The following is a 26,841-nucleotide window of genomic DNA, read 5'->3' on the forward strand; positions in this document are numbered from 1 at the left end:
TGGTCAAAGCATCTTCCTCTCCCCTAAGGCCTTAGGGAGGCATTCCCCAGGGGCTGTACCATTCATTTCAGCCCAGTAGGCCAGGTCCTGGACCACTGGGAAGTAAGTGAGGCATTCACTGCCTCCTTCAAATTTGCACCCTGGCTGCCTCACTAGCCTCACCCTTGTCCCAGCATCCAATTCCCCAGAAGTATGTGTTTCCCATGGGTACTATACAAGTGATTCCTTTGAGCCCCCTGAGGTCTACAGAGCCCCTCCTCAGAAGGACTTCCTCAGCAATGGCAGTGACCTGCTGGAAAGCGCATGTACACACGCACACACACACACGCACATGCATATATATATATATATATATATATATATATATATATGTATACACACACACACCATAAGTAGTGTGCTGAGAGCACCATCATGTGGCCACAATTTCCAATTACAGTCAGGAGATATATACATATATATATATGTATATATACATGTATATATATATATATGTATATATACACACACACACACACACACACATATATATACATATACACACAAAATTAGTTTAGCATTTCTTCTATTCAGTAATGGGAAGTCCTCTTCAGAAGGAGGAAACAATCCTCTGATTCCATCATCAAATTAAATATTTGTATACATAAAATAATATGTATCCTTCCAATGTTTGTAACTTCTAACAACTAGGAAAACGAAACTTTGCTATGTTAAAACCAAGCCAAAAGTCCCCTAAGAATTCTTAATATAATGTGACCTACAGTGTGGTTCTGGCTGAATTTGCGACTGCTGGGGTTCAGCAGGTCATTGATAAGAGGCCTCCAGAGGATCATTGTGGCCACCATGATTTCCGGGGGCTTCCCTTACACAGGACTCTAACTTCACAGAAGCCAGTCGGTTCACTGATGGTGACAGGTTCCTGGCTAGGACTGAGGGTTCCCACTCAGTTCCCTGGGAGGCCCCAGAAAAGGCCCAAGAGGCAGCCATGGTACGGCTTCTGGCTCCCACAGAGACCCTCTACACCAGAGCCCAACATAAACATTAAAGACACACACATTCTCTTGCTGTCAATTCCATTTTAAGCACAAATGGAAAGTCAGGCCCTGAGATCGCCTAGGAATGTTTGATTATACAGTAACCACCCCACCTTATAAAAACGGCTTCGTTTTTAATATGTAATGTAAATTAAAGTGCGGGATTTATAAAAATGGGCAGGAGACCCAGTTTGAGAACAAAACACTGCCCTAGCTAATGCTGCGTCTGATGATGGAGGAAACAGGCGCTTCCTGGTCTCCTGTTAAGTGTAGCTGCATCACCGCCATTAGGACAGGTCCAGAGCACTTAGCTACCTTCTTTGCCCTCACTCAATCCCCACTGCCGTCATGGGGGATGGGTCTCAGAGAGGCAGTGAAACTTACCAGTGACCCAGCTAAGAGGCGTCCAGGCAGGAATCAAAGCCACCTTTGCTCGACTCCAGTGCCGTCGCTCCTTCCACTGCAGCCCCCACACTTCCTCCAGCAAGCCTGGATGGAGGCAATAGCCTTCCACGGTGCATGCCCAAAGGAGGCCTAGAACGCTGCTTTCCAGTTGCATCCACGGTAGCAGTGGGGACTGACAGGCTCTAAGAACAGCACACTACACCTCGCTTCTCACAAGCCCTGAGCTCTGGCCTTGCAACAGGGTGTGTGCCTCCTCGCCTCTGCCAGCAACCACTCTCCACCACTGCCCACCCTGCCCCCACTCCCAGGGGCCTCCAAGGGCAGTGTTTTTAGGGTAGAGGATGGGCCTGCCTCTGCCATCACCACTTCCCTGAGACTGGACTGACAGAGACTCTCACCCCAGCCCCAGCTCTGCCCAGATGTCAGATCAGACTTTCGGAGGCTACCAGTCGATGGCTAGCCACCCTGCTTTGGTCAGGGAGACCAAGAGGAAAGGGCCACACTGAGTCCAGGGAAGGGGGAGGCCGGCCCAGCCTCAGAGAAAGGAACTGCCCACCAGAGCCCCACTGGGAAGCCAGGTCACTAAAGGCTACCTTCCTATTTCTCCCCTTGGCCTTGGCTTTCAAAAGATGTTTAATCAGCTGGCCTTGGTTTCAAATCTCAGCAATGCCATTTGTAATCTGTCCCCTTAGAAAATTCACTGAACCTTTCCGAACTCAGTTTCCCAATGCACGATGTAGGGAGATTTAAGCCATGCTGGTTTCTTGGAAAGTTGCTCAGATTCCCCCACCCCCACCCCACCCCCCTTACCCTCTCCCACAACCTGAGGGCTCCTACCCTGCTAATGACCTCCAGCCCCACAGCCCCACCTTCCTGCCCATACTGAAGGCACAAGACTGGCCAGCTGTGCAGAATTCGGGAAGACTCCGTGTAGAAATCCCCAGGAAATCTACACACCCTACCACACCCTACCTACATGTGACCCCAGAGAAGGTGAGGGGGAGCCACTGAGAGGCTCCCCCCTCCCCCCGCGAGTGAGGCCATAGGCCCCAGGAGTGTGAGGCTGTGCCTGCTGGTGCCCGCCAGGGGGCGCGCTGCACCAAGTCGAACTCCTGGCGGGCGTGCACTCCTGGGCCTGCCTGCCGCAGCCCCTCCTGGCAGAGGTGAGCCTGGCGGGGCAAGGCTTCCTCAGGCGGGGCAGCCGCAGGCTCTTACCAGGCCAAGGACCGCCAGCAACGCAGCGTCCCCAGAGGCACCGAGGAGCCAGGGAGCCTGCATCTGACTGATGATGTTGGGCCGGGACAGCTTCCTCCTGGTCCTGCCCGCCTCCCCTGCCCGCTCGTCACATGGGGGGGCCGGGGGCAGGGCCAAGGCCACGGCCATGGCCACAGGGTGAGCAGCGGGGGCAGGGAGCCCGAGCGCTCCCTCCAGGCGGTGCCAGAGGAAGGATCCCAAGCAGGCGCCAGGGCGGCGGAGACGGAGGTGTCCGGCTCGGGTCCCAGGTGAGCAGACCCCAGCCGGCAGCACCCAGGCAGCTTTCCTGGACGTCTGCCTGCCTGGGCCCGGATGTCCGCCTGGTGGTGGGTGCTCGTTCTCACGGCTCACATGCAGGCGCAGCCCCAGGCTGCCGGGGATGAGCGAGGGGCCACAAGGTGAACGTGTGCCCAGGCCAGTGCAGGACAGCGGGGCCATTCGGCCGCCCTAGAGGATGGGGGAGCAGCGAGGGCCCGAGGGCCGTGGGTCTGAATGTACCATCTCCACCACGTTCAATTGTGATGGGGTGACTCACAAGTCCACCTCGGCGTACTGTCAGGTTCATGTATCTGCTCCACAGTCGGCGCCTACTGAGTGCCATTGTCGTTATTTATAACGTTTGCCGGTCCGGGCATGCCCCGTGCAGGGCATCCTGGCCTGAGTCCAGGAGGACCCGGTGCTCCCAGCACCTTCTCCCACAATGAGCCCGTTGGCCGTGTGGCCGGAACCAACCAAACTGTTCTTGGCTGAGTCATCCCCCAGCTCCCCTGGACTGCCTTGTGCTGTGCTGCTCAGCAAGGGGGTGGGGTGGGGGCAGTGCCCCAGCTGTACTGAGCTTACCTGGGATGTGGCCTGCCCTTGAACACTGCTGCCAAGAATGATGGGTGAGGGGAAGGAAAGGACTAGGCTGGGTACTTGGAGAGCAGTTCTCCTGTCCCCTCTGCCCCTGAGATTGCTTCCCCTCTCCCCGAGGCTGGCAGGCAAGGCCCACCTTATCTGCCCTTCCACCCATGTTTCCCCCAAAGCAAACGCCCACGCCCTGGAACTTTGGTATCCTCACTGCAGGCTGAGGTCTGCAAAGGTCACTCCCCTAACCAGAGCCCTCCTGGTATAATCACGCCCCCCACCCAACACACACACACCCCTGATGTAGATGGGGGCCAGTGAGGGGAGAGACCTGCCCAGGGCACATGGCACAGCCAGGACAGAGGCTTAGCACACTGGAGGGCCTCTTTGCTCTGTGATAGCAGAGCTGAGATTGGGTCCTACATCTGGCCAGGAGAAAAGTAGGGGCTGAGAAAGAAAGTAAGGGTGATCAGCATGTTCAAGGGGAAGAACTAACATTTTACTCACCCTCTCTCTCTTTCTCCGCCCCCCCCCCCCCCACAACACACATACATGAGGTCAGTCTCATCTATTCTATCCCTACAGCAATCTGCAGTAGTCACTGTATTTGGAGCCCCTCTCCCCACATTGGTCACAGTGCCCTGGCATGTATTCTAGCATCTGTCCCTTTCCTATACCAGCCCAAGTACCTTGTGAAAGCCAAGTCCACCCAGCTCCTGGGATGAGACCAGGTTGGTTTAGCCAATATGTACATCTCATTCCCCAGCCATCAGGACTAATTCGAGGATGAATTTGATTGCCCGGTCAAGGCCATGAGGCAAGAGATGTTTGGGAAAGCAGGGAAGGGAAGCTTCCCAGCATTTCAAAGAGAGACACCAAAAGGTATGTTCTCTCTTCCTGTTAGATCTGAAGGAGAAAATTAGCTCCTAAAGCTGGTATCCAGCATTTTTAATAATTAGGAAACTTTGGTGTTTCCTAATTGGTGTGGATGAAACAGATACCCCAGGAAACAAACAGGGGAACTTGAGGGTGGGAGGGAACCAGACTTGGTTGACATTATCAAGCTGCTGGATCCAGCCAGGCCTGAAGTCCATGTTATAAGGTCTTTCCCACTAAAGGAGCCAATAAATCTGCCCTTATGTTTTAAGCCAATTTTAATTGTTGTTTTTGTTTCCAACAACTGCAAGTTTCTTACTTGATTATTTTCTTTTGACCAAAGATAATAATGGATACTCAGAAGGTATAAATATAAGGTTGCCAGATAAAATATGGGACACTCCATTAAATCTGAATTTCAGACCAACAATGAATACCTTTAATACTATGAAAGTAGATATTATGTCCCATGCAATTTTTGGAACCTACTTACACTAAAAATATAACTGGGCATTCTGTATTTTTATTTGCTAAATCTGGTAACCCTATTTCAGTAGCATGTCCAAATTCATACTACTAGAAAAAGAAAAAACCTGGACACAGACCCAGAGTTTTTAATTCTAAAGCCCCTGTTACACCAGGTCATGCAAAGGGCTTCTTCCTGTCACTCTTCATTCCCCTCCGTCACCCTCCCAGTCCTGTGTGCTAAGAGAACACAAAGAAATGTCACTCTGGGTCCCTGAGGGTCTCCGGGGTGGGTCCCAGCTCCAGAGTTCTCTGCTTGCCACTCTGCTCCTGTAGCTCCTTGGCTGGGCTCCACCCCAGCCTCGGGTTTGGGGCTTTGCTGCTCTCTTCAAGCCGTGTGGCTTCGTGGCTGCCAGCTGCTCCCGGTCCCTCCCCACAGGCACCACTTGGCAATTCCTCTGTACGGTCCCTATGCTCCCCTTAGAGAATGACAGCAGCTGGAACTATCCGCAGATGGCCACGACTGGAGCATGATGGCACTGTCCCGATGCAGCCTACTGACAGTGCTATCTGGCAGCCCACAGCCCTGCCTCCACCTCCTGTGTCCGTGATGGCCCGACTCCCTGCTTTCCGGCATCCTGCGGGTGGAAGGGATCTGCCCGCAATGAATGCGGGCCACGCTTGTTTTATCTGCATGACAGGGACTGGTTCTGTGATCACAAACACGATACAAGCGCAACCCTGCAGAGGCAGGAGAGCAAAGGAGACAAGAAGGGGATTAGGAAGAACATTCTGGTAGCTGTCCTTCTAGGGGTTGCTCCTCGCCCCTGTAAACTCCATATGTATTTCATTTTATTGTTTTATTTTTCAAAATTGACATCCAAATTAGTTGGCATATAGTGCAATGATGATTTCAGGAGTAGATTCCTTAGTGCCCCTGACCCATTTAACCCATCCCCCCTCCCACAACCCCTCCAGCAACCCTCATAAATATGGAGGAAAAACTCCGTATGTATTTAAATGGGATCACAACGCCCCTTGGAACTGCCTTTCCCTGAGATGGCCAAGACCACTGTGTCAGTGATATCGATGGCTGCCTGAATGTCACTTGGCCGTTTTGTAATTGGGATTTTCTTCTCGATTTTCCACAAACGTAAACCGTGCAGTGATGCTGCTGAACAAAAACTGAACAAAAGCACAGAGCTGAGGATCTGCCACTGGGTGCTTTGGGGGTTTGTCTCTCCGACTGGGCACGAGGACCACGTCCTCAGTCTCCCCACGAGCAGGACTGTGGTGTGCACCAGAAGAGAGCCACACTGCGTACCTGCAGGTTGCTGTTTGTAGCATTTTCTAGGCTGCGTGAAAAAACACAGCTCCTTTTGAATCCAGGTCAGCTGATGGAAAAGATCGAGCAAAGCATCTGACGTGTGAAGGGCTTTGCTATTTTACTGCCATCATCTTGTTGATGCTCTGCTTGCCCTGAGGGGTAGTTGTCATTATTGTTCCCATTTTACAGACTTGAGGAACTAACACCCACAAGGTCCCGTGACTTGCCCAAGGCCATTCCAAGATCCCTGGGTACACTCCTATTTAAGGGACTAATTCCTCACAGCATGGGTTCTTGTTTGAAATCCAAGAAAACACCAGATAAAGGGCATTCTAAATATATTTCTTTTCTATAGATGCTGATCTCCTGTTACTGGAAAACAGGAATTAGCTTGTCTGCTTGAGGATGTGGTTGGTTCTTTATAAAAAGGATATACAAGAAATTTGCACATAGACTGCCAGCTTCATTATGCTGCCGACAGCTTCCAGCAAAAGAACATTTGCAGCCAGATATTTCGGTAAGAATTTTATTCTATTCTATGTGGAGTATGATTACCTTTGCTCTGGGCTTCATGTTTGAGAGATAGGGGTCACTTGAGGCTGAGAGATGGGGTCACTCGAGGAGCTGTCTTGGCCTCGTGGGCTGCAAGTATCTAGGAGCATCTGTGGTCGAGGGTTGGACACCGGCTGATGGCACAGCCCTCACCCCTGAACTTGGGAGCTGTTCTGTGTCTGCCTGAAACACAGAGCCTTCAACATGACCATGATTGTTGGAGGGATTTGACTCCAGTGACTCAAAGCTCTGTTGACATTCAGAATCTGTAAGGACCGCGGTGCCCAAAGACGGAGGGGGCAAGAGGCAGGTCCTTCACAGGGAAAGCTGTGCATCCTGCTTGGAAGCCATCCAGCCAAGCAGTTAATTCAGAAACGATGAGATGGTTCAGTAGCCCCCATTAAAGTGGCAGGAGGTGACTTAGGCCAAGTGAAACAACCCTCGGGGGGGGTCACATGCAGGTGCTGTGTGGGTGGTCGTGCAGATGCTTCTTGGGGGGATCACGCGGGTGCTGGTTGGGTCGCTGTGCAGTGGTGTTCCATGTTCCCTGGACCTGGACACCTTCATCAGATGGTGCTTGAAATCCCAGATACTAGAGGCAGAAATGCAGACAGTGGTCTTCAACCTTGCTGTACGTTAGACTCGTGAAGGAGCTTTTAAAAATCCACAGGTATTTTTAAATACTCGGAGACTGGTCTGGAGTGGGTTCCAGACATCAGCGTATTTTTTAATTCCCAGATGAAACTCATAAGCAGCCAGGGCCAAGGAACCACTAGACCGAAGCTTGGGAGGCCTCAGACCGTACACAGCAGCCCTTGCTGGGGTCTGAGTGGATATTTGTAGGGATGAGGAGTCAAGCTCTGTGGTCACAAAGCCAGGTCGCCTGGATCTGACTATGGGCTGGACGCGTGCTATGGGACGCTTCTCATAATGTTTAACATCCTGCGTCTGTCTCCCTTTCTACAATAGGGGTGGGAAACAGCTGAAATTAGCCCTTCGTTCTGTTTGGTTCTAACACATTAGGGGGCTGTAAAATCTCCAGGTATTTTCCTCTCAGCTGGGTTTATAGCATCATCTGATTAGAAAGGAAAAGTCACTTGCTTTTGTGGAAGGTTCTGGCCACCAGATTTTCACGGCATAGCAGATACGTACCCCCCAGCTTCAGAGTAGAGATGATAATTCTTTGGGGGGAAAAAATGAGATATGGCACGAGATACCTGAATTTAAAGAAGCTGATGGAACTAAATTTTTAATGGCAGTGAAATTCACACAACAAAATTAACCATTTTAAACCGAACAGTTAATTCAGTGGTGATTCACACATTCACAACGTTGTGCAGCTTTCACCTCTCTCCAGTTCCAAAGCATTTTCACCACCCAAAAAGAAAACCCCATACCAGCTAAGCAGAGGCTCCCCACCTCCCCCAGCCCTGGCAACCATTGATCTGCTCTCTATCTCTAGGACTTCCCAATTCTGGATATTTCATATAAATGCAATCATAGAACATGTGTCCTTTTGTGTCTAGAGTGATGTTTTTGAGATGGATCACATGGGAACACATATCAGTACTTCATTCCTTTAGACTTAATTTTAAAATCATTATGTGGCCACCAACAGCTCGGCAGCTTTGTAAAAAACGGGCCAGCCATGCTGTTCCATAGAAGGCTTCTGAAAAAGAGGAAAGTTGGGCAGTACAGAGGAAGCAGTTTCTTCTCATCCTTGGTCTCTCTGGGTCCACCCTTCTGTCTCTCTCCCTTTCTGTTTCTCTTTCTGTCTCTCTCTGTCTCTCTGTCTCTCTCTCTGACTCTCCCCCTTCTCTCTCCTCTCTCTCTCACCATAGATTCTGGAGGAGCCCATTTGGGAGCGGGAGCTTGCTTTTAACTGAAATTAAATTGGGAGACTGGGGGGCAAATGGAAGATCCTTCGGGGTAAAGTTGTGCTGCTGTACATTTCTTCACTCTGCCCAGAGTTTTGTCAGGTCAAGGACCTGCCATATACCAGGAAACCAGAGGCCAGCCAGTACGTTGGTCTCCCACTTGGGGAGACCTGTCACCCAGCCATAAGTACCGCCCTCGGCTCCGCGACTTGTAAATGTTTCCTGTGGCATGACCCTGCCCGTTCTCACCACCTGCAGCCTCTTTGCTCCCCAGCTTCCCACACTGCTGCCCACTGGTCTGCCCAGTTCTGTCCCACGGACTGCTGGATTCCCCCAGTTAGCTGACCCCCCTGGTTCCTCCCCATGGCAGGTCCAAATCACAGTGGGCAGAAAGATGATAACCTCTGCCCATGCTGAGCCAGAGAGTCCAGAAGGAAAGGGAAGGCTGCTCTGAGTCTGGTCATCCCTTCAGGATCCCAGCTCCTTGGCCCACAAGCTAACCTTCAGGACCAAGATCAGGGAGCAGCTTAGACTGGCCATCCTCCATCACAACCCTCTCCAGCGTCCTCCCAACTCGGGCTTTGCTCACTTGGTCTTTCTCTGAAACATCTCCTCTCCCCTCCCTGCTGTGGATGGCAGGGACGTGAGGAAACCACAAGAACCCAGATGGGGAGGCAAGAGTGTGCACTGGGAGAATAGGAGACTCAGAGAGACAGGAACTGAAATCATAGGGAGGGAAGCAGCGGAGGAGAGATAGGTTCATACTATGTCAGACTCTTTTTCATGGGCAAGAGGGAGCTATTGAAGGTTGTAAGCGTAGGACTCTTTGGATCAGAATTATAGGACACCTGAAATGTACAATATTATATGTCACTATACTTGCAATTTCAAAAACAAAGAAAAATAGATCAGATCTGTGGTTACTAGAGGTGGGGCCAGTGGGGGGAGGGTAATTGGGAGAAAGTGGTCAAAACATACAAATTTCCAGTTATAAGATAAACATGTAGTAAACAAGAGGGCTGGAATGTACAATGTGGTGACTGTAGTGATATATTTAGAAGTTAAGAGAGTAGAGCCTAAGAGTTATCATCATAAGGAATGATTTTCTCATTTTGTAGCTATATGAGATGGTGGGTGTTAACTAAATGGCAGTGATCATTTCACAATAGATGTAAATCAAACTGTTTTGTTGTACACCTTAAACCCATACAGTGCTGGGTGCCAGTTATATCCCAATAAAACAGGAGAAGAAGAATTATTTATAGGAAGACTGATGTGGCAGCAGGGTATGAAGTCAGCTGTCACCTAGATTCTTACAAAGACGTCCTTACTGGTCTCCCTGACCATGGAAGCCCATCCGTCTCTTCTTAAAATTTGTTTTTTAATGTTTATTTGTTTTTGATAGACAGAGAGAGACAGAGTTGAGCGGGGAAGGGGCGGAGAGAGAGGGAGACACAGAATCCGAAGCACGCTCCAGGCTCTGAGGTGTCAGCACAGAGCCCGACGCGGGGGGCTCAAACTTACAGACCGTGAGATCATGACCTGAGCCGAAGTTGGACGCTCAACCCACTGAGCCACCCAGGCGCCCCCATCCCTCTCTTCTTAATACTGCAGCTGGAATGGGGCTCTTAAAGCCTAAATCTGATGAGTGTCACTCGCTGAGCTCATCCCAGTGGATTCCCGTGTCAGCACTCCATCTGACTCACCATTACCCGTCACTTCATCTCCCATGTCCCCCACTTGCTAGGCACCAGCAATACTGGCTTCCTTGCTACTCCTCAGATGTGCCAGGTTTTTGCATGTGCTCTGCCCTCTCTCTGAAGTGCCCCTCCCCCCAGACATCCACGTGACTCACACACTGACCTCCTTCAGACTTTGACCCAAATGCCATCTTCTTTCAAGGCTTCAACTGACCACCTGTCTGTGTCCCGATAGGATAGGATATTCAGTAACTGAGTCATGGGTCGCCTGACCATCACAGTGACTCAAAGATCCAGGCTGATGAGACAATGATCTCACGTGGTGCAGGTGGCCAGGCCAGGGGGTGAAGGGAGCGACTGAGCTCTAGAAAAGTCTCAGGCCAGCAATAAAATCCTTGGTCTGGAAGTCCTGCATGCCACACTCATTGTCAACTCATTGTCCAACTACCCATAAAGAGTTCAGGAAACATAGTACTACGACGTACCTAGAAGGGTGAATGGGCAGTATTTGGCTAACGGCAGTAATTTTTTTTTTTTAATTTTTTTTTAATGTTTTTTATTTATTTTTTTGAGACAGAGAGAGACAGAGCATGAACGGGGGAGGGGCAGAGAGAGAGGGAGACACAGAATCGGAGGCAGGCTCCAGGCTCTGAGCCATCAGCCCAGAGCCCGACGCGGGGCTCGAACTCACGGACCACGAGATCGTGACCTGAGCCGAAGTCGGACGCTTAACCGACTGAGCCACCCAGGCGCCCCATGGTAATTTTTTGAAAAGAAAGCAGAATGACCAGCTTGTGCCTGATGGAGACTCTGTGTAGGGGGACAAGGACCCCATACTTGGAGTCAGGCACCCCATTTTATTTCTCAAGCATTCAGGGAATGCAAATCCAATACCAGTCAACTGAGGATCCCAGAGAAAGTCAGACTGTCATAGAGATGAAAGCTCGCTGGGGCCATTAAAGGTGACAAGTCTGGGAAGTTCACTCACGGGATCTCTAATGAAGGGTTGGTAGTTCATTTGGCCATTCAGCACTCAATCATTGTGCCAGGCAGTGTTCTAGGCACTGGGGATACAGCTGGTAACAAAACCGATAAAAATGCCCACTTCCTGGAGCTCATTCATCACTTGTTAGAATCTAATGGAGGGATCTAGAGGAAGCTGCTCTTCGAAGTCTTCCATATGGACCAAGGGCCTCTGAGAGGTGAATCAGGATCTTCCAGAGACAGGAAGGTAGGAGGTACAGTAGGAGTTGTTTGAAAAAGAATAGTCATTCTGCAGCAGCTATGAAGTTTGACATGGGAAGAGCGTAGAAATTGTCACTCCCACCCATACAACAAGGAAGACTATAAATGAACTTATAATCAATGATTTTTCTTAGACCCATCAGAAAATTCAAGCCACAGGGCAAACCACCACCTCAAATCTAAAGACGTAGGCAATTCGTAAAATAACAGCCAAGATCAGTCTACCTGATGCAGAAGCCACTAGAATCATAATCTGGTATGAACACTTAAATGCTAAATTTGACTTAACTTCTGGAGGCTGAGTGTGGATTCGCTTGAGAGTGAGAAACTCCTGGAAGCCCAGAATTAGCAGGGCGGGGGAGAGGAGAACACTTTCATGGGTTTTGCCTCCAGGAACTGCACCAGAGTCTCAAGATGAAGAATCAAGAAAAATTCCTGTATGTTTTGGACAGGGGAAAGGGAAAAGTAACCACTTGGCAACATGACCAGAATGTTACCCATAAGAAAGTCCTGCCCTCCAAGTAAAACATCTCACCAGAGCCACAGCAGCCTAGTGGAAGGACTCCAACTAGTCCTTCCAACTCCAACTTCCTCTAGAAGTTCGTTCGCCAACTCCAGCTTCCTCTAGACTTCCCTCTCACCGGGGGTGAGGGGAAGAGTGGCCTATTTAATAGTTCTGAGGGTCATAGCCCAGGGACTCAGGCCCACAAAAAGACTGATGATTAGACAAGATTATAAAATGCTTCTCCTCCTCACACCTTCCCAACACATCAGCAGGGCTCAAGTATAACCACGTGTCGCAACTGAAAGAGCTGTAAGACACAGGATCTATTTAGGAAGGAGTTCTTAGGGAAACCTAAAGACAGTAGAGAAGAAAAGAAAATAAGGAAGCTAGAAAAATGGAAGCCTCTGGCACCTAAAGATATGATAAACGTTAATCACAGCACAGTGCCCAGCCAAGTTAACATAAAACCTCAAACTAAGATCTATTTACTTCAGTTTCTGTTGCTCAATACATTAGGTATGGCTTCCAACCAAAAATTACAAAGCATGCTAAAAAAGCAAGAAAAAAAATAAAAAAGACAGCCTAAAGAGATAAACTAAGTATTAGACAGTTGCATATGTAAGGAGCTTGGAAGTCACCACTCTGTCCTAAGACCAGGTACCAGCTAAACATTGAAAAATCAGCAACTCTTCTGGGATCCATAAGAGAAGGGAGGACACAGGGAAAACCACTACCTCCAAGACTGGGGACAGACAGGCAAGCACAGGGAGTCACCACTTACTACAGCAGGGATTCACATGTAATAGGAAGCCGCCCTGGGAACCAGGGCCAGCAAAGCAAAACCTGCAGTGTAACTGACGAATTGCTGGAGGTTCGGTGTGGATAACTGAGAGTTAAGAGCTCCAGGGGAAACCCAATCATTAGGAGAGTCCCACAGTATCTTGAGATTTACCACCAAGAGTTTGACCAGGTTCCCACAGTAAATGTCAGCGGGAGGAGAGGAAAAGGAACCATTTTTGAAATACACCAGAGTGCTCTGTTCTTTTTGTTTTTTTAAAGTTTATTTGTTTATTTTGAGAGAGAACACAAGTGGGGGAGGAAACGAGAGAGAGGGAAAGAGAGAGAGAATCCCAAGCAGGCTCCGTGCCATCAGTGCAGGGTCCAATATGGGGCTCGAACTCACAAACTGTGAGATCATAACCTGCCCCGAAACCAAGAGTCAGACACTCAACCCACTGAGCCCACCCAGGTGCCCCAGGAGAGTGCTCTGTTCTTAACAAGGCCTGACCTCAGAAGAAACTAGTTAATCAGAGCCCAACCCGATGGGGTGTTATCAGAGCCTAACTGACTTAGAGAAAGTAAATACCCAGCCCCAGGCAGCTCTAGCCAAGTATCAGAATCAGACTCAGTCACGGCAGAGATTTTGGAATTGTCAGGAAGGGGATTTGGGGGCGCCTGGGTGACTCAGTTGCTAAGCGTCCGGCTTCAGCTCAGGTCACGATCTCACAGTTCGTGGGTTCGAGCCCTGCATCGGGCTCTGTGCTGACAGCTCAGTGCCTGGAGCCTGCTTCAGATTCTGGGTCTCCCTCTTTCTCTCTGCCCCTCCCCCTCTCATGCTCTGTGTCTCTCTCTGTCTCTCTCAAAAATAAATAAACATTAAAAAATAAATAAATAAAAAGTAAGATGGGGGATGTAAAATAACTCCAATGAGTATATTAAGGACTTTATGACTATACCATGAGTTATGTCCAGTGGCTCTGAGGTAGGGATCAGCATGGAGGAAGTTCACTGGACCAAGGCTGTGGGGAGTCAGCAAGCAGGACCGAGCTGAGGGGGAGGCTGGATTGTGACATAGGTACAACAGGGCGTCAGTCAGCTGCCCACCCAGCTGAGGCTGGGGTGGACCTCAAGCTCTGTGCTCACTTGGGGCGAGAAGGCCAGGCCTTCATACCCACACTGAGCAGCCATCAGAGGCGGCTGCCCCCAGGAAGGGAGGTACCTTAGGTAGGCGGTGAGGAAATCTCCACCACAGGGAGAGGCTGAGGGCTGCCTATCAGTCCTCGGGGCGTCTGGGTTGCATAGCAGAACCCACTACAGGCCATCTCTAGATTCCCACTGGTATAAACTAGGCCGTGAATGCACTTTTCTCTACAAGGTGACGAATTTGAAGGATACACCCCCAGGGGCCGATGTGCTGGGTCAGGGCTGTGCGGTGTGCTCCTCCCTGAGTCCGGTCATTGGGCCACAGCTGCCTCTGGAGGGTGGCATTCCTCTCTCCACTCAGACTCCCCGGGGTTGATGGATGGCAACGCGAGCTCTGTCCCTCCCCTGCGAGACATATGATTGTTGTCCCCACCTTTTACCTGTACCAAAGAAAGTAACTCCAGGGGGCTGCATGGAGAATGAGGAGGGGTTTAAGCCCATTCTGTGATGAATTCCTGTTGGTTATGAATATGCTTTAACTGATATTACTGAGTCCGTGATTTGATGACTTCCGGAAGTCTTTATCCTTTCAGTTTGCTAACAGGGGTCACCACGAGGAATCAGAGGCCTTGAAAGCAGATTTCTGGGCCTACCTGTGGTTTGGGGACCCCAGGGGTGGAGGGTGGAGCCAACAGAGTAAGCAGTCAGTTTCATCACACAGGTGCCATCTGGCAGACTCCTGTGCCTAGTCCTTGGCCCTAGAAAGGGACAGAGCCACCTGGTGTTAGATGCCTCAGCAGGCTGGGGTTGAGATAGCAGCTTAGCCCCCGCTCGCTGGTGGCCTTGAACACATATTTACCACCTCCGGGCCTTTCTTTCCTCCTAAAACAGGAATTAAAACATCTTTGGAGGGTAATATGTGTGAACCATAATATCAGGGCTTGGTGCATGGTACGTGCTCAGCAAATGGTAACTGGGGACGGCGTCGCCTTGCTGTCAGGGCTGGCTCTGAGACCGTATGAGTGCATGGCTGGGACACATATGCGTGCATGTATGAGTGCATTGAGGGCCATCCTGAACAGAGAGGTCAGGCCAGATTCACATGCCCACTCCAAGCAGGAGAAATGGGCCTGATGTCAGTCCCCGGCTGCCTCCTCTGGTCATTGCCCCTTTCTTTGAATCATAGAGTACTGTGTTCAAGCCTTTGCCTTGGGATCGATGCTCCACACAGGAGTATCACACAGTATAGGGCCAGGGCCCTGAGGCTAGACAGTACCTTTCTGCAAATGACAGACATGTCCTTCTCCCAGGCTGGGCCAGCCCCAGGCCCAGACCGTAGAGCATGCCCTGAATGAAGCCTCCTGCACCTCTTCAGCCTTGTACACTGTCAGCAGGGCCCAAATGCCCAGCCCCGCCAGGGGGTTCTTATGCTGTATGTGCAGAATTACAGATTTGGGAATCTTGTAAGTCCCTTGGGATATTGGCAGAGATTGATATCCAAAATTGAAAATGTGGGGAGAGGAGAAAAATGCCATGGACACAGACCTGAGATGCTCCCCACTGCCCTGCCCTGGGATAGACCAGAGCCCCTGCCCTATGTCTGGTTCTTTGCCCTCTCCCAAACCTTGTCCTGGGCGTAGGCCCAGGAGAGAATGTGACAGGCCCTGGCCTTGAGGGTTCACATCTAGAGGGAGGAAAACGGCCTTGGATATCTGTCTTACCCTCTCTGATTCTCTGACACCAACTGGGTATCAAAACAATTCAATTCAATTCAATTCAATTCAATTCAATTCAATTCAATTCAACTCAATTCTGACACTAGCTGTCCAGAATTAGCACAGATCCCGCAGGCTAAGGACTCAGTCCCACAAAACTGCCCCCACTTCAGACACTAGTTGCAAATGGCTTGTCCAGGCACTTCTGTCCAGTTTGACTATGAATTCAGGGATTCACATAAGCCCCTTCTCAGTTTTGATGATTACTCAAATGGCTCAGAGAACTCACGAAAATGCTTGGCTTACTGTTACCGGTTTATTGTAAAAGGTACAATTGAGGGGCAGCCCAACGGGAAGAGATGCATAGCCAAGGTATGGGGTGAAGGTGGGGGACACCCGGAGCAACCATGTCCTCTCCGGGCGTGCCACCATCTCAGCATCTCCAAGCCAGAAGCTCTGTGAACTTTGTCATTGGCGGGGTGTGTGTGGCAGATTTCATGGAGGTTTTATGACATAGACACGATTGACCAAATCATTGGACACCGGTGACTGAGATCAACTTTGAACACTTCCCAGCAGCTACCATTTATTGAAAATGTACTCAATGTTGGGGTGCCTGGGTGGCTCAGTCGGTTAAGCGTCCAACTTCCACTCAGGTAGTGATCTCATGGTTCATGGGTTCGAGACTCAGGTCAGGGTCTGTGCTGACAGCTCAGAGACTGGAACCTGCTTCAGATTCTATGGCTCCCTCTCTCTCTGCCCCTCCCCTGCTCACTCTCTGTCTCTCCCTGTCTCTCAATAATAAATAAACATTTAAAAAAATTTTTAAAAAAACAGAAAATGTACTCAATGTTAAGCTTCATCTGTTTCTTCCCAAGTCTTCATAATAGCACTGAGGGCTGCTCATCCCAAGGAGGATCCCAAGGAGGATCCCAAGAAGGATCCGTTCATCCCAAGGAGGATCTGAGAGGCTAAGACTTGGTGGGTGGGGGTAGGGATGTCAGGATTCAAACCCAGCCTGTTTCTTACCAACACCCTGTCAGGACTCCTGGGCTGGAATCAAGGCATAAGAAGTTCAGAACCAAGCAGACCTAGTTGGACAGTCTGTGTTAGAACTGGGTGCAATTTGGGGGCAGGAGGGGTTAGCTGTTGCGGTATAACAAACAATAAAACTCAGTAGCTTCGAAGAGTAAGCAATTATTCTTGCTGATGGGTCAAGGTCTCCTGGCCTTCACAGTCTTCTGTGCTCAGGGGCTGGGGAGTCCATGGTGGGGGTGCTGGTTAAGGATGGCCTCGCTCACTTTTGTGGTGGTTGCTGGCTATCCGCTAGGGAAAAATCTGGGGTGATGGAGCCACGTGTCTCTCACGGATACAGAGAGGGCTGAGGAATTTGGGAGATTTTTGCAATCAATCTATCACAGGAGGGACACGGCTGCTTCTAAGTATTGGATGCTCATTTTCCTGGGTCTCTCCTGAGGCTAGATTTCCTAGAGGTAAGCCAAGCATTTGGGGAAGCACTTTCTGTTTTAGGTGACATGCTGTGCACGTATAAATCCTCTCCTTTGTTAGGACCCTGGGTGGCTGAGTGCGGTTAGGTGTAGAGCAGAGACTACCTCCTGGGAGCCTTGAAGCTGAGGCACAACGAGAGCTTCTCTCCCTTGTCTGGCCTGAGCCAGAAGGAAGGCCCAGCAAAGCCTTCCTGGGCGAGTGTGCATGCAGAGGGAGTCCCTTCCTTTGCAAGAAAAGGCAATGTGAGCACCATCTGGTCTAATTGCTGCTAAAATCAGCCATCTTTAAGCCGAAGGAAAGTTAGGAAAGCACTTCACAGTGGAAATGCCAAATAACAGCACCGGAAGGAATGGCCCTTAACTTGAGCATATTGCAAATAGCAAGTGCATATTTCTGAAGCCATTTCATGCACTGCAACGTGCCCTGGTGGCAGTGTTGAGTTATGATTAGGATGTAAGTCCCAGAGACAGATGGACCTGGACTTCGATCTCAGCCCCACCCAGACTCCCTGCATGACCTCCGTTAGGCCACAGCCCAGCCCTCAGCTCCACCAAAGTTCACGCTGGCAGACCCTGCTCCACCGTGTGAGCTCATAAATGTGATTTGATCATAACATATTCATCCCTGCTGTGAAGGGGTGAGTCATGGAAAAGGGGCTCGTTCGCAGGACTTCCTCTGTGTTGTCTAATTTCCCACAGCCCTGTTGTCCCTGTTTTACATACGAGGGAACTGAGGCTCAGCGAACACAAGCCACTGATCCCAGTTCCCAGAGCTACCCATTGGCATGGCGATGAATTTGAACTCAGGTCTTCTGGACCTAAGTCTAAGTAATTTCCATGACCCCTAAGGCCTCCTTGGACTGACTCCTTCTAAAAGACCTCTGGTGACCAGATACCAGAAGAGCATGACAGTCACAAAACATCATGTGCTTTGTGTGGATATTTCTCCTACACTTCTCTCAATACAGTGGCTCAGGTGTGGTTACCTGAGAATCATCCTTATTTATTTTTTTAATTTTGTTGTTTATTTTTTAAAGTTTACATCCAAATTAGTTCGAATCAACCTTATTTACAGAGAAGCAACACTTTTTTTGCAAGTTTTTGATGTTTATTTATTTATTTATTTTGAGAGAGAGAGAGGAAGCACAAGCAGGGGAAGGACAGAGAGAGAGGGAGAGAGAGAATCCCAGGCAGGCTCTGCACTGTCAGTGAACCCTGAGATCATGACCTGAGCTGAAATCAAGAGTCAGACACTTAACCAACTGAGCCACCAGGCGCCCCGGGAAGCAACATTGTTATTAGGAGCCAGGCCTCCCATTAGGGTTAGAATGCGGTAGAATCCTTTCACCCTGACCAAACTGCTCAACGTGCTTCTCTTTTGGCGACCTGAGAACTTAATCTTTCTTGGAGTTGGCTCAAAATGGCTACCTTTCTGTTGACTCAACATGTTCTCTCAGATCTGAAAGATGCCATCGAAGTTATCTAGTCCAATCCCTACGTTTTCCACAAGAGAAAGGTTATCTGTAGAGGGAAAAGACCTCAACTGCATGGGACTCAGAACATTGGGTTAGGGCCTCAAGTTCAGAGACCAGGTACTTAACATCAAAATTTTCCTGGGTTGTCCAAAGAGATGTGCATAAATGCTCTTATTCAATCCTCTCGACAGTCCTGGCTGGTATTCATGTCCCCATTTTGAAGAAGAGGAAACAAAGGCATAGAGAGATTAACTCATCTGTCCAGGGCCACTCCCCTCACCAGTGGCCAACCTGGCACCGGAAGGCAAGTGTGACTGCAGAGGCTGATTCAAGAAGAACAACTAGAAATACACATGCCTACCCCAAATTAGGGAAATTCATTTCACACCGAGAATACACTCCAACCACTAGTCATTTCAGGAAGTGGTATTTTGTGATTGACTTGACTTCCTCTTAAGAAATGTGAGAGCAACCAGGTTCCTTTTTTCGGGATGTGCCTTCCAAAACATTCTTGCTGTGGCAGTTTCTGTGTTAACCCAGGCTCCCCCTCCCCCTGGAGACTGGACCGGGGCTCCTCTGAACCAGGAACTTGGTGATGAGACCAGATTCCTTTAGCAGCAGGGCCACTCTTTTGCTCCAAAGAGTTCTCAAGTGATAGAGGTGTCCCCTGACCCAGACAACAAGGGGCCTGGTGGGCTGTCTGTTGTTCAGTCCACTTTAATGTGTTTGGGGCAAAAGTGATACACCCCTCTCTCCACAACCAATCCCAACCTTCAACCAAGTTTCCGTTGCAGATTTGCCCTAGATGGCTCAATCGTTCATTCGATAAATAGTTATTAAGGTCTCTGGAGACACAAAGCTAGACAAGGGATGATGTGGTTTCTGGAAGAACCCAGAAGGAAAGTTAAGACATGCTCACAGAGCTAAATCAAAACTGCTACCATGCTGCCTTCCCTCACATTGCTACACAGAGGCAGATGCCAGGCTGTTCTGGCCAGAGCTCTGGGTGACCAGTTGGGGGAGATGGAGTGCAGCAAACACTCGTAAGACCCCTTGGTCCATGGCCCAGATGGTCCATGGCAGGCCGTTTGAAGGCCGGAGGGGAAGGCAGAGCTCATAGTAGGAGGACCAGGCAGAACCAGGAAGTCCCCAGAGGTGTCCAGGCTAGGTCCGCAGGCCTGTGATCCCTGATGGGGCCTACAGGAGCACATTTTGCAAGTAACTACCTCAGGACCGGAGGCTTTTGCTCTTAGAAAGGGGGCTGATATGTTATCGAGCAGAGTCAGTATATTCTGAGAGTAAACATTGTGCATGAGGAAGGGGCAGAGACATGTGCCACACATTTGTGGTGACGAGCCTACCCCCAAGTCAGCACAGATCTCCACGTTGGGCAGCAACGGATGGTGGCAGAGGAGTGGGGCTCCTGGACAGCAGGGCTCGAGTGTTTTCTGGGGCAGTCACAACATGTGGCTTCATGACGGTGAGCACACATGTGTGTGAGGGGGAACCTGTGGGCGTGCACCAGTCTGCAGATACACATGCACACGTGGGCGGGAAGTGTGAGACTGTGTCTGAGCCTGAGCGTGATCGTGTGCTTGGGACAGAATGTGTGTGTGTGAGTGTGGGTGTGAGGCGTGTACGTAAGAGTGTGAGTATGTACCATGAGTGTGCATGCGTGTATACGAGTTTATCATGTGTTTGCACGTGCATGTATGCGAGTATAACATGCGCACACATGAGTGTAGGCATGTGTGCAAGTGTGTGTGTGTGTATGTGTGTGTGTGTGTAAGTATATGCATGTGTGTGCATGTGAGCGTTTGTGCGTGTGAGCAGGTATGAGGACTGGCAGTTTCATATGTCTGCCTCCCCCTCTCACTAGATTATAGGCTCCTGAAAGCTGTAGCCCTGCTTCTCCAGTTACCTGTGTAGTAACTGGCATACAGGAGGCCACACACCCACATTTTGTGGGGGGTCAAATATGTACCGAGCATATGCTACCTGCTTTCAATCCTGATCTCATTTAATCTCCACCGCCACCCTGGGAGGTGGCAGTTGCTGCCCCCATTTCGCAGCCAAGGTGACTGAGGTACCGAGAGATGAAATGGCTTATTCAGTCCACTCAGCCAGAGCGTGGTGGGGCCAGATTTTGATCCCAAAGCCCAGGCTCTGTCTGTTCTACCACATCACCTCCCATCACCCAGCAAACAGAAACCAAGAAAGAAAAAAAACTGATCGGGTGATAGAAGCTCATCGGAACACTGGGTCTGCAGAGGGTGGATGGGGGCCATGAGCCCTCGGCACTGGTATTCGGTGTGTGCCGAGCTGTAGCGGTTGCACGCTGTTCGCCACGGGCATGGCGAGTGTACCCGCCATCTCACTTCCTCTGAAATCACCTCCCCCCTCCTCTCCCTGTTGTATTTACATCAAGAGACTGCCTGCTGAGTAACACAGAGCTGTAAACAGAGAAGCCACATTTGGAAAAGCTTGAAATTCTTGACTAAAACACAAGACTCACAGAGAGGTCAAAGTAAACGACAAGCTAGCGAGCAAACTCTTTTAATGGTCAGTGCAAGTAAGTGTTACCTGCATCGGTAAGAACATAAACTTCATTACAGCTATTCCTGAGGTTATGTAATATTGCAGGAATATCCGTTACCTCCCGGTATGAGGATACAGCTCTATGAGCCAAAATGTTGGGAAAGAATGAGCCAGGAGTGCTTCTTCACAGAGTTTATTGGGTTGTCAGTGCACAGCTGGTTCTTGCGCATCATGACACAGAGTCGGATGCTTATACACACTCTGGTAACGTGTCCTTATATAGCGTTTGGCAGTTTGCAAAGAACTCCCACATACGCAGCCTTCCTACCTTAGTATTGCCCGTTTGCAACGGTAGAAAAGAAATTAACATCTCCATTTGATGGAAGAAGGAACAGGTACAGAAAAGGTAAGGGACTCGCTCAGAGTAATTCAGATCAAGTCTGGTGGAGCCAGGAGTCGGACTCAGTTCTCTTGCTCTTCATCCTCTTGACTTCCCGCTGTGAGGGCTGTTTTCACCTGGCCACAGCAATCGTTGCCATTTCACTTCATTTGTGGAGCCTTAAACATCTCTTGCCTAGATCATTCCAATCCTCCTGCTCAATTCTTAGCCTCCAGTACTCGCAAGAGAGCCACCATGCACCGGCTGGGAGCCATGCTGTGGGATGAGCTGGCCTCTCGGGTGGGAAGATGGATGAACCCAGAAGCTGTGGTAGAGACAAGGAGTGTTGCTTCCCCCACAGAGGTAGGGGACAAAGTGGTTAGGGTACAAAGTAGGGAGCCCCCCCTCTACCCGTCAACAAAGACATTTAGGACTAACTTTAACGTTGAAGTCAACATCCATGACAAGGCATCTCCCTGTGCTATGACCAAAATAACCACTGTGCTGGGGCTTGATGCCCAGGTTACATGTTTGGGCTATTCTGGGTGCCTTGCAATTCCATATAAATTTTAGAATCAGCTTGTCAATCTCTACAAAAGAGTCATCTGGGATTGTGTCAAATCTGTAGACCATTTTGGGGAGTATTGCCATCTTAATGTTAAATCTTACAACTAGTGAACATATGATATTTTTCCATTTATTTAGATCTTTTCAGCTAAATTCTTCTCAGTGGTGTTTTCTAGTTTTCCAACAATAAGTGTTGCACTTGTCATACTGGATTTATCCCTGTATATTTTGTTCTATTTGATGCTGTTGTGAATGGAATCATTTTCTTTTATGAGTTCATTTTCAGATTGCTCATAGCGAGTGTGTAAAAATACAATTAATTTTTGTATGTTGACCCTGTTACCCTTCAATCTTGCCGATCTCATTTATTAATTCTAATAGTTTTTTAGTAAATTCCGTAAAATTTTCTGTGTGCACGATCATGTCATCTGTGAACAGAGAGAGTTTCACTTCTTCTTTCCTAATCTGGATGCTTTTCTTTCTTTTTCTTCCCTAACTGCCTTGACTAGAATCTCCAGCACACTGTGGACTAGAAGCAGTGAGAGCAGATATCCTTTTAAATCTATTGAGACTTGTTATGTGGTCTAGCATTTGGTCTGTCCTGGAATGTGTTCCATGTGCACTTGAGAAGAATGTGTATTCTGCTGTTCTTGGGCAAAGTATTCTACAAACGTCTGTTAGGTCTAGGTGGTTTGCAGTGTTGTTCAAGTCCTCAGTCCTGTGTTCCTCATTGCTGTTCTATCCATGACTGTAAGTGGGATATTAAAGTTTGCAACTACTGTTTTTGCACTATTTCTCTCATGAGTTTATTTTTGCTTCCTGAACTTTGGTGTTCTGTTGTTAGGTGAATACATGTTTACAGTTGTTACATCTTCTTGATTTATCAGCTCTTTTATTAATATATATTGACCTTCTTTCTCCCTTGTCATAATTTTTGTCTTAAAGTATATTTTGTCTGAATTTAGTACTCCACTCCAGCTCTCCTTTGGTTACTGTTTGTGCAGGATATCTTCTTCAGTCCTTTTCCTTTAAACCTATATGTGTCTTTGAATCTAAAGGACAATAGCCCCTCCTTACCTGTGGTTTCAGTTTCCCCAGGGTCAGTTACCTGCGGTCAACCGTGGTCTGGAAGATGATCTTCCTTCTGATATATCATTAGAAGGACAATAGTCGCCAAACCTTATGTCACATTGCCTATGTCATTCACCTCATTCTGTCTCGTTACAAAGGTATTTTATCATCTCACATCATCACAAGAAGAAAGGTAAATACAGTCTAACAGGATATTTTGAGAGAGAGAGAGAGACCACCTTCATATAACTTTCATTATAGTATATTGTTATAATTGTTTTATTTGATTATTAGTTGTTGTTACTCTCTTATTGTGCCTACTTTATCATAGGTATGTATGTATAGGAGAAAACATAGTACATATAGGGTTTGGTACTATGTGGTTACAGGCATCCACTGGGGGTCTTGGAGCATATCCCCCATGGATAAAGAGGGCTACTATAAGTCTCTTTAGACAGCATATGGTTGATGTCTTTTTAATCCATCCTTTCACTTCAGACTTTTAATTGGAGAGCTTAACCCATTTATATTTAATGTTATCACTGATAAAGAAGGATTCACTTTTGCTACTTTGCTACTTTTTTCTGTGCCACATATCTTCTTTGTGCCTCAAATCTTTAATTACTGACTTCTTTTGTGTTAAATAGATATTTTCTGACATACTCTTTTAATTCCCTTGTTGTTTCTCTTACTATGTATTTTTGGGTTATTTTATTAGAGGCTGCGTTGGGGATTACATCTTAATTTATGACAATTTGGTTTGATTTAATACCAACTTAATATCAACAGTATACAAAAACTTTTCTTAGATATCTCTATTCCCACACATGTACTTATGTGAGTGTTACACCTTCATACACTGTGTGCTTTATACACTGTGTGCTCATCAACATGAATTTATCATTATTGTTTTATGCAGTTATCTTTTAAATCAGATAAGAAAAAAAGAGAAATTACAAAGAAAAATACATCAATCCTATCTTAAATATTTACCTATATATTTTACTGGTGTTCTTTACTTCTTGACGTGGATTTGAGTTACTGTCTAGTGTCCTTTCACTTCAGCCTGAAGAAATCCCCACAACGTTTCTTGTAGGGCAGGTCTGCTAACAGTTAGCTGTCTCAATTTTGTTTATTTGGGAATGTGTTCATCACTCCTTCATTTTGGAAGAATAATTTCATCAGATATTGAACTCTTGGTTGACAGAGGTTTCTTGTTTGTTTTTTTTTTTTTGTTTTTTTTGTTTTTTTTTGTTTTGTTTTGTTTTTCCCAGCACTGCAGTTAAATATATCACCCACTTCAGGTTGAAGTAAGGTAGTGTGTGTGTACCAGATACTCAACAAAGGGTACACCCAGACAGGAGTTGGATTTTGAAACAGATAAGGATGAAAAAAGTCTAGAAAGAAGTCTGTCTTGGAATGGGGAGACCCCATCCAGCTGTGCCTTCTGGGTGAGCTGAGATTACTGTCAGTCATAACCCACAAGAGCCTCACCCAGGACACATGACGACAGGCTACAGAAGACTGCAGCCATGGTTTGGAAGGACAGTCTGTGGTTTCCAGGCTGAGACATGAGATGATTAGCGTGGTGGCATAATTGGGGAAATAAGGAAGGAAATACCGTCTGTGAGAGAACGGATACGGAGGAGATGCACCATCTGTGCTGAGTCAGGAAGATTAGGAAGTGAGAGAGGAGAGGAAGGTGAAACTTGGGCTGAGAGGCATGACATGGGCATCAGCTAGAATTCTGTGAGCTGCAGGTCACTGAAAGGCAACCGAAACCAGCTAAAGCCAGAAGAGGGAATTTATCAGAAGTATATTGGAGATTTATTTACAAAATCTTTTGGGAGCTGGAGAACTAGGTTCGCAAAATGGACAAGAAAGATTCGGTGGCTCCAAAGGGCCTAAAAGTAAGAAGCATGAGGATTATCTTCTTGCGGGACAGTGTAGGCAAGACACCCCTGCAGGATATCTCCGCCATACTGGAAGGCACCATTGTTGCAGCAGGACATTGTCACTGCCGCTAGGACTGGGAAGTCCATTCTAACCATCTCTCAGACTTTTTTGTGATACTCAAGATTAGATCAAAAACCAGGCAGGGGCATCTAATGGGCTGAGCCTAGGTCACCTGGCCACATCTGACTGCCTGCAGGGACACAGCAGATCTGTTCCTTACAGCTTTCAAAGAGGGAGATGGCGGGAGAGTCCCCCATGATAGGAAGGGGCTAGATGTTTTGCAGCCTCAAAACAAGTTCCATTCCATCATTACAAATGAGGGGAAGAAAAGGTATAATTTTGAGAGCAGGGGAGTCTTGGGTAATTTTGTCAACTTGGAGAAAAGAGCCAGTGAGGGAAAGAGGGATTAAAGATGCAAAAGGAAGGCAAATGTCTAGAAGAGTAGATGGAGGTTCTGTGCCACGGGAAGGGGTTGGGTTGCCCAGAGGAGAGGAGCAGGGGGCAGGGATTGTTGTGCAGGGGAGAGCCCTGACCTTGGGGAGAGGTGTGAGTTGAGAGAGAAGGCATCTGGGAAATTTCCATTCTTTCCATCTGTCCCGAGGCCTGACTTTCCACAACAAGCAGGTGTTTTCACAAGGGAGAAGACTTGTTTTCCAATAATGTGAAACTGACCAAAGTAGTGAGTCACCATTTTCTAAAATCTGACTCTTTGGAGAGGGGAAAGCACTTCAGACCTGCTTCCTTGAGGGACCCAAGTGAGGACAGTTTTTGCCATTTGGGCTTGGGCAGGCTGATGCTTGGGTAGGCAGTTGTCCTGCCACTGGGTGCCCGCCCCCCACCCCCCCCACTGCTTCAGGGGAAGGGTGTGACAGCTCTTTGGAACGTCAGTATACCATATTTCCAGGACTCAGAATACCATATTTCCAGGACTATTGAGGTCACAATTCTTTTTTCCTCTCAGCCTGTGCCACAAGCAAGAGCTCAGCACAGGATACTGCCTGGCCCAAGGTATCAGACCTGTGGGATGGGGTCCTTCCTGCCCTGCCTGTAGTGCCCTGGAGGGAAACCACATACTCAGAGCAAAGCTATCCCATTGTTAGTTCCACATACTCTCTAACAGAAGCTTCCCCTTCTAAGATACCCGCAATGAGACTTAGCAGCTCAATAAAATCTCTGTCTGAAAGCTTCCCAATTAAATGGGGAGCCCAGAAGACAGTTGGCCAAGTAAAGATTCTTAAGTGAGTAGTATTTGTCTGAACCCAACATTTACAGGGGCTTAAAAATGAGGCTTTTGTGTTCCATAGAAACCCCATGTGGTAGACGTAGTTTAGCTGCTCAGAGCCCCTTCAAGAAAGGACTCACTGCCCAGGATCAGGGCTGCAGGGAGTGGGATCAGCTGACAGCCACTAGCTCTTAGCTCTTTTAGGGTCAGCCTCAGCTTTCAAGCCAACTTCATGCTGTTCTTGGGTGGCCCCCAGCCAATGACTATGCAAGGCAGCGGTGGCCTTCTCTTCTCGAGAAGGTCCTCAGCCAATGACCTTGGAAAGTGGCAGTACACAGCCCTGACCACCTCCACCCAAAGCCAGACCCTTCTGTTGGGCCTTCTACTTTGGAGCTCCCCAG

The 26,841-nt window shown here is 48.4% G+C and overlaps 1 protein-coding gene and 1 long non-coding RNA gene across 6 annotated transcripts in view; one reads left to right on the forward strand and one right to left on the reverse strand.

Annotated features, from left to right (window-relative positions):
* Positions 1 to 2,624: 2,624 nt before the first annotated feature.
* Positions 2,625 to 26,841, forward strand: part of ARHGAP22 (Rho GTPase activating protein 22) — a 172,006-nt gene continuing 147,789 nt past the window's right edge. For 2 of the 4 annotated variants that reach the window (XM_060642205.3, XM_060642208.3), the window contains exons 1-2: positions 2,642 to 2,941; positions 6,563 to 6,724. In XM_060642205.3, coding sequence (XP_060498188.3) covers positions 6,676 to 6,724 — 49 coding nt within the window. In that variant the 5' untranslated portion in view covers positions 2,642 to 2,941; positions 6,563 to 6,675. Of the gene's footprint in view, positions 2,942 to 6,562; positions 6,725 to 26,841 lie in introns of all 4 variants that reach the window. The other 2 variants (XM_060642209.3, XM_060642207.3) reach the window with 2 other exon arrangements.
* LOC144613169 (uncharacterized) lies at positions 5,014 to 14,046 on the reverse strand. Of its 2 annotated transcripts, XR_013550494.2 has the most exons (3): positions 13,823 to 14,035; positions 6,763 to 7,940; positions 5,014 to 5,621 (listed from the first exon to the last, which is right to left on the reverse strand). It is a non-coding gene; the product is annotated as an uncharacterized LOC144613169 (long non-coding RNA). The 2 variants fall into 2 exon arrangements; XR_014135372.1 differs by lacking the exon at positions 5,014 to 5,621 and having other exon boundaries at positions 6,718 to 7,940; positions 13,823 to 14,046.

This window comes from Panthera onca, chromosome D2 (genome assembly GCF_046562875.1).
Source record: "Panthera onca isolate mPanOnc1 chromosome D2, mPanOnc1 haplotype 2, whole genome shotgun sequence".
Lineage (NCBI taxonomy): Eukaryota > Metazoa > Chordata > Mammalia > Carnivora > Felidae > Panthera > Panthera onca.